This window comes from Sceloporus occidentalis, unplaced genomic scaffold (assembly GCF_023333645.1).
Source record: "Sceloporus occidentalis isolate IW3139 unplaced genomic scaffold, rSceOcc1.0.p SCAF_3, whole genome shotgun sequence".
Classification (NCBI taxonomy): Eukaryota; Metazoa; Chordata; class Lepidosauria; order Squamata; family Phrynosomatidae; genus Sceloporus; species Sceloporus occidentalis.
This window is the reverse complement of record NW_028316983.1, coordinates 222,077,390-222,090,251: the sequence shown is the minus strand read 5'-3', so window position 1 is coordinate 222,090,251 and position 12,862 is coordinate 222,077,390. Positions and strand designations below refer to the sequence as shown.

General features: G+C 39.0%; 1 protein-coding gene across 1 annotated transcript in view; it reads right to left on the bottom strand.

The window, feature by feature from the left end:
• GRHL2 (grainyhead like transcription factor 2) overlaps nucleotides 1-12,862 on the bottom strand; it is a 212,425-nt gene that overhangs the window by 87,903 nt on the left and 111,660 nt on the right. Inside the window, exons 2-3 of the mRNA XM_089518384.1 lie at nucleotides 1,561-1,750; nucleotides 671-741 (exon numbers count right to left, since the gene is read on the bottom strand). Coding sequence (XP_089374510.1) covers nucleotides 671-741; nucleotides 1,561-1,750 — 261 coding nt within the window. The remainder of the gene's footprint in view (nucleotides 1-670; nucleotides 742-1,560; nucleotides 1,751-12,862) is intronic.

Here is a 12,862-nt window from a genome sequence, read left to right as displayed (position 1 = left end):
GATTTTTACTTAGGTTGCGTCTGCAATGAAGAAATAATCCAGTTTGACATCACTTTAACTGCCATGGCTCAATGCTATGGAATCCTGGGATCTGTAGTTTGTTGTGGCAGCAGAGCTCTCTGACAGAAGGCTAAATATATCACAAAACTACTAATCCCAGAATTCCTTAGCACTGAGCCATGGCAGCTAAAGTGGTGCCAAAATGGATTATTTATGCAATGCAAATGCAGCCTTAGATGTCTAAGAAAATTTCCCTCAAGTTTAGTCTTCTAGTTATGGGGGTTGAGGGGAAGCTTTGATACATGACTTCCATAGAGAACCTCAAGGCATGAGCTAGGAGAAATTCTTGTGGACCTGATATTATAGCACTTTGGGAAGTCATTTGCTTTGCTTGCAGACTTCCATAATCTTCACAAATTATCCCTTTTGCCCTCCTCCCCTTGCTTGTCATTTACTTGATTTAAAATAAAAAGTTTGACTAATTTTATTTTGAGCTATGTGTCACAGCTGCTTTCCTTAACAGCCTCCTCTTCATGGTGTTTTTTGGAACTCAAGGGTGGGAGGGTGAGAAGAAAGATAATCACAAGGCATCATGCTTGTTTTCTGTCCATAACCAATCAGACTGTTTTAGATTTATTTTCTTGGTGTGCTATTTTCAAAAATACTGTACCTTTTATCCTGTTCTTCTTGATTATCACTCACTTTATTAACAGACAACGATCTTGTCTTATCCTTGGGAATCTGAAACAAGAGGATACTTGTTAGATGAGTACAATAGTAATGTTTATTTGTAAAAAAAAAAAAAAAAGGGGGGGGATGTTTCCCTAAGGCCAAGACTGGCCAGAAGAGCATTGATTATGTATGGTAGGGCTGGTGGCTGGTAGGTCATATTTAATTCATGAGACTTCCAAGGAAGTCTTCCAAGTGAAGACTAAGAGACAGAGCAAAACCTTGGAGGATGACCATAAACTGTAGATACAGCTGTGCAGGAGAATGTAACCCTTAAAAGAATCTGATCCAAATCATTAAGGATTTGTTATTAAGGCCCCATTTACACTACAGAAATAACCCGGTGTGAAACTGGGTTATTTCCACGACGTTCCCACTGGCCCTGAATACACCCAGCACCATTTGCAGGGGGGCATGGAAAAACCTCCATAAGCCAGTGTATTTGACACTGGGTTCTTAAGCATGTCTTTTTTAAAGGTCCAGAATGATCTGGATCTTTGGCTGTGCAAGTATGCTACCAAATTGATCCAGATTGTGGGGATTGTTCCTAGGTATGGTGGTGCCTCCATGTTGAAATGAAACAGCACATTGCCTCAGAGAAATTTGGTCGCATTAAATGTAGTGGGAACATCAATCCTGTATTGCGTCACCACAGAGATCCGGATCTCCACAGGACAAAAGCGTAAGTGTGAATGCCCCCTAATAATAACCAGCATCTTAATGTGAGCCTGAATATGCAGTAGAAACTAGAGCAGCTTGAACAACAGAAGATTAAATTGCTCAGGGACACAGTTTTCTAGGAAGCCAAAGTACAAAATGTGAGCTCCCAACCTTATAATAATCATACAGTAATCCAAGGGCAGCAGCACTGTCTTCATCCCCATTGATGCTCATCATAGCCTTGGTAGCCGCTGTTAAGGGATTCTCCAAATAGGACTTCCAAGCCTCATCTTCACTGGTGTAGGCTCTTCTGGTATTGAACTGAGCATCACTTGGCACTATAGTCACAAGCCGGTTTTTACTGCAGTTTGAAAACAGACAGACACATATAAAAGCATGTAAGGATACCCAAAAACTTTTCCTTCCAATTCCACAAATCCTATTCAGATTTCAGTGGTGCACCTAATTTTAGATTGCACACGTATGCCCCCCCCCACCACAAACACAAAACCCAAACAATATAAAAGTAGTTTTAAAAAATGAGAGTCTTAGGGAAAGAGAAAAAAATATGGTTAAATATTCCCTCATGCCAAGGATGCACTTCTGTTGGACTTGTGGTTTATAGCAGTGGGTGATTTGATCATTTTAAACCAATACAGCTAGAAATGTGATGAGCTTGGGGATCCCATGGTGAATTGCTTGTCTGATGCAAAGGTTGGAAACATCACATGTCATCTAGATTAGTGCTTCTCAGGCTACCTGATGTCAGAGACTAGCAGGGTTTTCTTTCCAATGTGGCAGGGACTGGCATCATATTTGTGCCCATTGACTACAACAGTATTTTTTATTTCAGGTAACTTGCCACAAAGCACCAGCAAATAACTTGCAGACTGGCACCAGCACGGACCACCACTAAGACTAGCACTGATATAGATAAACTGTCATGCAATAGATAGGTGCTGTTCTTGTTATATCTCTTCAAGTCATCTCCAACTTATGATGATCCTATTACAGGGATTTCTTGGCAAATTATGGTCAGTGGAGGTTTGCTATTGACTTCCTCTAAGGCTGAGAGAATGCAACTTGTCCAAGATCAGCCAGTGAGTTTCCATGGCTGAATGGGAATTTGGGTCCTAATTCAACACTCAAACCAGGCTTAGGAGCAGTCCATTGTTTTGGTGTGCATTGACAGCAGTGATGTCAGGGATTATAACAATTAAGTCCTTTAAGACAAATGGAGGTTTTAAAGAAAGAGGTTGAAAGTGAAGACCTCCAAACTAACTTCATCTGGAATGTTAACTATTCCTTACATGGCACCAGTTAAACAGGTAAAGCCAAGGCGTTTCAGTGTAGCAGATTACACTGGTTTAGGAAGAAGGGTTTTATATTTGTTAGTTACTGGGAAATTTTTCTGGACAAGGTTGGCATATATGAAAAGGATGAACCAGGCTGGGACTAAACTGCTGGTATGTAAAATTACAAAGGTGGCAGAACAGTTTTTAAACTGAACATTGGGGGAAGGTCAACAGGAGTTGAGAAGTATCCACTTTGGCTGGAATCATTGTCAATGTATGAACACACACACAAAATAATTATGTTGCCCAAACAGGGATGGGGTTGACATGGATATGACCATTCAGCCAGATATGATAGTCAGTCAAAGAGGCCTAAGTGGGAAATGCATGTGACAGAGACAACTGAAGTGTGTGTGTGTGTGTGTGTGTGTGTGTGTGTGTGTGACAGAAATCTCAAAGCCAAAATGGAAGAGCTGGGATCCTTGCTTTTAAGGCATAGGTGGAACTTATATGGCTTTCCATATGTTTTCTTCCAGTATTCCTCAACATTGGCTATGCTGGCTATGGCTGTTCACAGCTGCAGTCCAACCACACCTGGAGGGCTACATGTTTCTCATTCCCATTTTAAGGGAAAACATATTGATCATAAAAGAATGGCAGAATGGAGAGACCAGAGGAAAACATACAGTCATCTCCAGATAAAACGGTATAGGAGTGATAGGAAAGGGTGTTCTAGAGGTGATATAACTCTGTCTACTAGGGAGGGCATTACAGGAAATAAGCTAAGAAACTTGAAGTGTCTGATTCAAAGGATCTCTACTAGTAACACTATCAAAGCAATTTAGTAATGAATATAGACATGCTATCTTTGTTGTGGCTGTGTGCTTTCGTTTCTGACTTATGACAACCCTAAAGGGATCACAAGATTTATTCATTTTTATTTATTTATTTATTTGGTAAGCTTTGTTCATCTTTGTTTTCCAACGTTGGAATTTTATAATCTTTTATATTTCAATTACATATAGTTTGCTTTATATATTGTATTTTTGTATTTTATCTGCATAATTTGTTTTTGTATGGCATTGTTTTATGATTTTATTATAACTTCCCTTCCCCCCATATGTGTGTGTATGTATATACACACACATACACATTTTAGATTGTACACTTTCAGCAACCCAGTTTTTGGTTGTTTTACTTGTAAAGCACATGTAAATAAACAATAATAAAGAAGGAGGAGGGGGAAGGAGTTGTGGGAGACAACTAGATCAAAATTTTCACCCAAAGTGTGGCTATTGTTAAAAAAGAAACTGTGAATTCAATGATGGGAATAATTAGAAATAGAATTGAAAATAATACATCCAATATCATAACATGCTTATGCAAATCCATAATATGATCACATATGGAATACCGTTTTCAGTTCTGATCATTGCCCCTAAAATAATACATTTAGGAAAGCAACCAAAATTATCAAGAAATTGGAGCAACTGACCTACAAGGAAATCTTACACCATCTGGGGCTCTCTAGCTTAGGGAAAAAAAGGAAAGTAAAGGGAAACATGATAGCAGTTTATAAAATGAGGCACAGTTGGAAAAAGTAGATAGAAAAAAACTTTCCTCCCTCTCATAATGCTAAAACTCAGTGTCATTTTCTGAAGCTAAACAATAGAAGACAGAGGGATTTCACTGCCACATGATGTAATTATAGCTGCCAACCTGGATAACTTTAAAGTGGGACCAGATAAATTCATGAAGTGTGAGACCACCAATGGCTACTCATCAGGATGGTGATATAACACCTCCAGTATCAGAAGCAATATGCTTATACTACTGGTGGGCTCCCCATAGATAACTAACTGGCCACTAGTGAACAGAATGTTGGGCTAAACAAGCCTCTGGTCTGAATATGTCTCTTCTTATGTCCTTACTTAACAATTTAAAAAACAAATAATTGGACTTTTTGTTAGCACCCTCTGCATAGCCTGCACAATATTTTGGGGTCCTCATAATTTTATATCTCATATCTAGAGATAGCATGTTTTTGAGAGATAAACAACCTTTTAGGAACATGAAGTCAGGTTCCCAGCAAAAAAGGAACATGTCCCAAGGCATGTACACATCCAGGTAATGGGACAATGACACCTAAGGACCCTATCGCATGGGGTTAAAGGAGCGGCTTACCTTTCCCGAATTCAGTGCTAATTTGGGAGGCAGCCAGTTCCTATCACACATAAATCGCTGCCCGGGTCTCTCCCAGATGCAGCCAGGGTTGTCTTAGCTGGCTTCTAAAATGGCTGCAAAAGTGTCTTAGACAACCCTGGCTGCATCAGGAATGGACTTGGGCAGCAATTTATGCATGATAGGAATTGGCTGCCTCCCAAATTAGCACTGAATTTGGGAAAGGTAAGCCACTATTTTAACTCCTTGCAATAGGGGCCTAAGTGGGTGTATTAAGCACTCTTTCCTTCCCTCAAGTCATTTGCATTTTCTCTCACAACTTGAGACAAAGGATCTCCTTGCACCCCAAGTAGTAAGCCAACTTCGCTACCAAATCTCTGTTTGTGCACCCAGCCAAACTTCTCTGTCCACCCATCCTGCGAATATCCTGATCCAATCATTGTTTTTGTCACACTAAAATTAAGTGCATCAACCTGTCTGGAATCCCATTGTCAATTCCTGGGACAGGACATCCAGCCGTTGTTACCAGGTGAGATCATTCACCACTTGGGGTTATATTTTGGGTATAAATATGGTTCCAAATCCTAATCTCTGGGCACACAGGTGGCATACACATCCACACTCTGTATGTTCTGTGTCACCCTCAGACTTTCCAGTCTGAGCCACTCCAGCTTTCCATGGTCTACTCATCAGACAGGTAATTACCACTTCACTGCAAAACTGTAAAACTCTGCTATCACCTTTCTGTTTTTCCATTTCAGTTAGCTCTGAATGCTGTGTCTGTGTGAATTGCTTTCTTGTGTGTGTGACTGCACTCTGCATATTTTCTAAATAAAACTCTCTTAATTTACCTCAAACCTGCAGTTCTCCTCAGTTAATACTGGTATAAACAGGTGCAAAGAGTCCAAAGTTTATCAAGCTTCTTGCAAAAGCTAACTTCCCCAATATTTTGAAGTAACGCTGATAGTTGGTGGGAACCTCCCAGTCCCCCACCATCTTTCTTTGATTAATACTAAGTACACTGTTAAAACACAAGCTGAAACCCTAAATACATATTGTGCCTGAAAAGTTCACTTTAGAAGGCACAATGAGTTATTAATTTTCATTAGTTCTTGGGATTTTTTTTTGTATTGCTGAGTAAATCAATTTGAAATAGTTACCTTATGTGGTATGTGCCTTCAAATCACTTGTCAACCTAATGCCAACCCCCTCAATTTCATAGGGTTTTCTTAGGTGAGGAATATTCAGAGATGGTTTTGTCAGTTCCTTCCTCTGAAATATAACCTACAGCACTTGGTATTTGTTGGTGGCTTTACATCCAAGTCTCATAACGTGCTTAATGGGATCAGTTCTCTAAAAGCTGTTTCTATTCTCCATTTATCTTCATGGCAGAAATACTGCTACAAATATTTTAGCCTTTAACTTATATACAAATGAAACAATAGTTAAAAACAGGTGGCAAATCTGCATCACACCTGAGCCCAAGGGAAAATAGACTACTATGAAACCCTATAAAATTCATGGGGTCACCATAAGTTGACAGGTGACTTGAAGGCACTCATACACACATATGAAACCATTTAAGACCCTTTTAGTGTGCCTGGCCTTGTTATGATCTCTCCTAAGAGCTTAATTCAGCTTCTGAATGCTTGATACATTTCAAAAGTAGAAATGAGGCACAAAAGTTAACAGTAACTAACAAAACAAGGGTTTCTTGGTTTTTGTCTCTAAGGTCTACACAAAGAACAACCACAGCATCATCACTTGATGAGGGGAGAGATACACAGCCTATTAATACAGACGATTGTCTGGAATGAAATGGCCCTAACTTCCCAGAATCTCTTGCTCCTAGATCAGGTGTCTGACACAAAAACACACAAAAGTACAGGATCAAAGGCTGGCATTATACTTGGCCACAGAGGCTGTTGCCATATATTTCCACAATGGGGAAAGAATGGAATACAATACATTTCCTCCAGCCCTATCAAGATTGAACTAAAGATATAGCACATTTCCATTTGACTGGTTGCAAGTGCTGTTGGGAAAAACTATCATTTTAAGGAGGAACCTCTAGTGAAAGCTTCCAACTTCAGCAATCAACAAGCGCTCAAAAAATGAACATCACTCACTCAATCTACAGTAAATATCCAAAATCCACAAAACAGTGATATCTTTATTCAATCACCTAAAATGCACAAAATGCAAGATTCAAGCTTTTGAAGCTCACTGACCTTTTCATCAGACATTCTTCATTTGGCTCCTACCACCCACCCAGTGGCAGCTGCCCCTGCACAGGTTGACACCTGGCTTGGGGACACCACTGCCGCTAGTTGCTGCTCTCAACTGGAGATGCTAGTGACTGAATTTAAATCTGGACTCTGCCCTGCTCTCCTATATGCAAGGCTTGTCCTCTCCTCTTGAGTTGTGATCCCCCATTGTCTATATATACTAGATTTGTACTGCCTGTTCAGCTCATATGCAGAATATATTGTAAGAAAGAGGCTTGGACACAGAAGGAGGAGGAGTGAAAACAGGAAGAAGGTATATCAAAAATCTAAGATATATAGACAACATCATAGTACTAGCAGAAAACATCACAGACCTGGAACAAGTACTAAGAAAGATCAAGGAATAAAGTGCAAAGGCAGGCTTACTGTTTAACAAAAGAAAACAAAAATAATGACTGCGGAGAATCTACACAAATTCAATCTAGACAATGAAGAAATAGAAATAGTAAAAGAATTCTCATACCTGGGATCAAATATGGATAGAAACAGGGACTGCAGCCAGGAAATCAGAGGAAGATTAAAAATGGGGAGGGCAGCTATGAAAGAACTAGAAAAGATCCTAAAATGCAAAGATATACAACTGAGCACAAAAGTTAGCATCTTACAAACCATTGTATTCCCTATTACCATGTATGGATGTGGGAGCTAGACAGTTAAGAAAATAGATAGTGCTGGGGAAGAGTGCTGAGGATTCCACAGACAGCCAAGACAAACAAATAGATCTCAGAACAGATCAAATCAGAAATCTCCATGGAATACAAGATGACAAAACTGAGGCTGTCGTACTGTACTTCAGACACATCATGAGAAGGCACAACTCATTGGAGAAAACAATAACGCTAGGAAACGAAAGCAAAAAGAGAGGAAGGCTACCTGCTAGATGGATGGACTCTATAAAAGAGGTCATGGGTATGAATTTGCAGGAAGTGAACAGACAGTGTGGACAGGGAGCCCTAGAGATGTCTCATCCATGGGGTCGCCATGGGTCAAGATCAACTCAAGGGTGGTTAACAACAAGCAAACAAAAACTCCATTGCAAAGGACCTTACAACTCAGCTGATTAAAACAACATTTTTATACAGCAAACCAGTAAGGTGAACAACAGTGATATGTCTTTGTCAGAAAAAGTGATACAGTGGATCCTTGTTATCCACTGGGGTTTGGTTCCAGAATCCCCCATGGATAACAAAATCTGTAGATGCTCAAGTCCCATAAAATATTAATGACATAGCAAAATGGTGTGTCTTTTATAAAATGGAAAATCAAGGGTTGATATCAAGAATTGATACTTTTAAAAAAATATTTTCAAACTGTGGATGCTTGAATCTGTGGATAAAAAATCCATGGATAAGGAGGGCTGACTGTATGTCCTTTCTCTATTTTGATATGTTTACTCTGGCTGCTTAGCAAAAGCCTGTCTGATGCAGGATATCCTATCAGCAATACTGTTACCAGTATCATAGTCTCTTGCCACATAGAAGCATGCACCAGGGAAAGGTAGTGCTATGGTGGGCCTAGGATAGAAAGTGAAAATTTAAAACTTTGCACAGTTGGTATAATTTGTGCACAATAAAAGAGCTCAACTTTTCTAGGCATGGGACATTGCTTGCCTTTATTACAGAACATTATTATTGTTATTACTGCAGAGAACACTTGTGCATAATTATAAAATATATTGCCATAAAAGCAATTTGCTGATTGTATTTTGCTGTAAAAGTAAGGTGTTGATTGCCCCGCACACACACACACACACTATTATTCCTGAATGCAGACACACTTCTTTAGATGTTTGAAAAAAGAGAGCCAACTCTGCTGCTTATCTGACATAACTTTTTATAGGTACCATTTCCGGAAAGTGAGTGGCAGAAGGAATATGGGGGAGGGAGATAAGGCATGGGAGGAGATGATAAAAACATGGGGGAGAGAGAGTAATGATTATACATTCAGTGGTACTAGTTGGTGTGTTTCAACAGCTCTGCCAACAACAGAAAATGAACTATGACTTAACCTTCATCCAACAGTGCTTCCCTGCTGTTTACAAATATCTTATTTTTTTAAAAAAGCTCCAAAAACTTTTAAGGCTAGCTATCTTGTTGAGGTTAAACTCAACCTAGATTTGACCTCTCCTCCAGGGTAGGCTTAATTGGCTTTGATGTTGGCTAACTGAGAATGACCAAGGAGGCAGATAAAATCTATAAATTAAGCAACCTTAAAGCCAGATGCAGCCCAGAAGCCAGGATTAATCTCCTTCTTTACCCTTGTTCTCAAACTTGTTAATTATAAGACACCAGGTGGGGTGGGGGGAGTGCTCAAGAGTGGTGGGCTTTTACAAATCAAGGAAAGACATTGCTTCCACCACACGCTCTAAGGTTCCAACTAAGAACTCTGAAAGCAGAGATGAATGAAGGGATTGCTCAGGTTGTGCCCCTTCAGGCCTTTGGATTTGTTAGATCTGCTCTCTAGCAAAAGAAGCAGCTAGTAAGCAACATGAAAGTCAATCTCTTGAAGATCCCTTCGTCCTGAGCTACTGACTGATGGATGCAGCAGTGGGATGATAGTTGTGATGCACAAGAATTTTTACATGTCTGTCAAATATGTGGCTGGTGAGAAAGAACTGGCAGTTTCAGAAGGGAGATCAAGGGCTTTTAAGAAAAAACTCATAATTAGTTAATTTTCAAAGCATTAGATTAAGTACATCAACTTGCATCAGCCCTAGCCAGAATAAGTAGTGGTGAGGAATGCTGTATGTTATGGTAATCAAACAATAGCTGGAGAGCTGCTTGAATCACAACCCTTCAGGGAGAGATACACATTGATGCTTTCATACCACTGGAAAAAGTATCAATTTCTCCTGTTCTACTTGCATCCTACATAGTTCTATTAATGTCTATAGAGAAGTCCCTTATCAAATTAAGCATAGCTGGTAATACATTCACTGTCTTTGTTTTTAATGTCATAGAATTTCCAATTTCTATGTATGGATGTAAAAACTAGAAAATGAAAAAAGCTGAAGGGAAGAAGATCAGTTTATTTGAAATGTAATGGAGGAAAATTCTATGGATAAGATGTTGTTGTTGCTGTTGTTGTTGTGTGTGCCTTCAAGTTATTTCCAACTTATGGCGAACCGATCACAGGGTTTTTTTGGCAAGATTTGTTCAGAGGAGGTTTGCCATCGCCTTCCCCTAAAGCTGAGTGTGTGACTGACCCAAGGTTACCCAGTGGGTTTCATGGCCAAACTGGGAATCAAACCCTAGTCTTCAGTGATGTAGTCCAGTAATCAAAGCATTACATCACGCTGACTCTCATGGATTCCGCAGACCACTAAGAACTACTAAAGAGATAAGTAAATCAGTTCTAGAGTAGATGAAGCCTGAACGTTCACTAGAAGCCAAAATTACTAAACAGAGCCTGTCATACTTTGGACTTATGAACAACATGACTCATGGGAAAAGACAATACTGTATGGTGAAGCGGAAGGCAGTAGAAAAGGAAGACCTCAATCAAGGATGCCACAGCCCTTGCTTTGCAGAGCAAACAGCCTTCGCAGGGTTGTCAATGACTGGGGCTTGTGGAAATCTCTCATTTGTAGAGTTGCCATTAGTTGAAGCCAACTTGATGGCAAATAACAGGTACCTATTTAAAGAGATATTCTAGTTTAATGGATGTCTATCTAGTCTGCCAGAGCTGGCTCAAATTGCAGATAATGTCCCACATTTCTATTGCTACTCATCCACCTTCCCAGGCAGAGAGCAGGTGATCAAGTAAATAGGAAATAGCAGAAAATTAAGATTTTGTAATACAAATTTGCTTTCTAAAGTGTAGAGGGATCAGTGCCCTCTGTCATTGGCCCTGCATTGGGGTGGATGGGTGAAAAGAACCCATTTTTCTGTATATTCACATCTGTATACATCAGTGACACCCAGTTATCCCAGCTGCAGAGCCTGAATAAGCTATTTTGGACTACAATTCCCCAAATTCACTACCCATGTTGTCTGAGAGTTTCTGGATATTAACTGTGTTCCATTATACCCCAAAAGATAATGATTATGGATTGATTAGGGAAATGAAGACTTCTTGTTAGATTCACATCCTCAGCAAGACTCATGAGACACTCTGCTGAAGAAAAGAAGATCAGCTATGAAATTCTCTGTTGGGTAAAATTTATTTGCACACACAAAAAATGTGGTTTTACTGCACAGGTAGGGTTTTTTTTGGGGGGGTATGCATTTTGCATGAATCACATTGATTCCTGTCCAAAACTACTGGTTCTTCTTTACAGAAAACACATACTTGAAAATTGCATATGGTTCTTTTGCACAGAAATTGGTATATTTCTGTAAATTGCTTTAATTTTATGCCATATGCACAAATACATGGATTTCATTTCATAAGAATAATATGTAGTTTCCTTGCATGTGCTTGCTTTCTGCATAAACCCCAGTATTTTTGCAGAGGAATCAGTATGTTATATGAAAAATATATATGCTTTCTGCACAGAAAAACCTTTTGCATTTTTGTGCAGACTAATTTTCCTTAAAGTCCTGAAGTACAAAAAGCACTTGAAAATTGCACAGAAATGGTTGTACTCCTGCAGAGTGGGATGCAATGGCTTCATTACATTTGGCATCACCTGCTGCAGAAACTCATGGTGTCAACTCCCCTCCCATTGATGTCCTCCCATACCACACCATATAGAAATCTAAGTATTTTTTTTGTTCTAACATTACTCATAAATCATAATTCCTGCCTATCACTGCATATCATAATAGTTATGACATAAACAACTAGCAAAATTAAAAGTATGCCTTTAAATTACTATATCACATGCATAGCCTAAATGTATTTGCATGTACATATGTAATTAAGGCAAAAATATGGTCAGATGTAATGTCTTTAAAGAAAATTTAAGAAGAATTTTGAGAATGTTTTTTTTAAAAAAGTAAATAAAAAAATTAAATTTTCAAATTTTTACAAGATTTAATCTTGGGCCCTCTCCTTTTTCTTCCCACTGAGCCTCACCTCATGTACACCATCTATTCAGAGTTTTAAAGGGATGCAGCCCATTTCTGCCCAAAGGCAGATGTTTAGGGAGCGGTCGTGTCACCCCCCCCCCCTTTAGGGTATCACCTGCTGTGATCCACACACCCCTTCACTCCCTTAGTGATGCCCCTGGGGGGCTGAAAAATTGTTAAAATTATTATTTTATTGTACAATTAAAATACATTCAACATATACCTAACTCCCCTCCCCCTCCCATCCTATACCTAGATATTATGTAAATATTACATATACATATACTTACATAACATAGACAACCTCTCTTCCCCACATCTCATCATATGTGTGCGCACGTGCGCACGCACACACACACAAAACTAAAACAACATCAACTAACAAAAAACTTCTGGATAGGTTGTCTTTCCCTATTATTAAATAATATTCCAGACTTTCTCTTTTTCCCGTAATATACATGAGATTTATGTATATTACTTAAAATTGCATATTGCATGTTTTTAGACAGATGATTGTTTTTATACTTTGTTTTTAATAATTGTTACTGGAATTGTTTGTAATTGCATTTGTATCTGTATTGTTGTATTATATACCCTGATGTAATCCCACTTCGATCCATCAGGAGAAGCGGGAAAATACAAATAAAACTTATTATTATTATTATTATTATTATTTTGCATCATTTTCTGATATGTA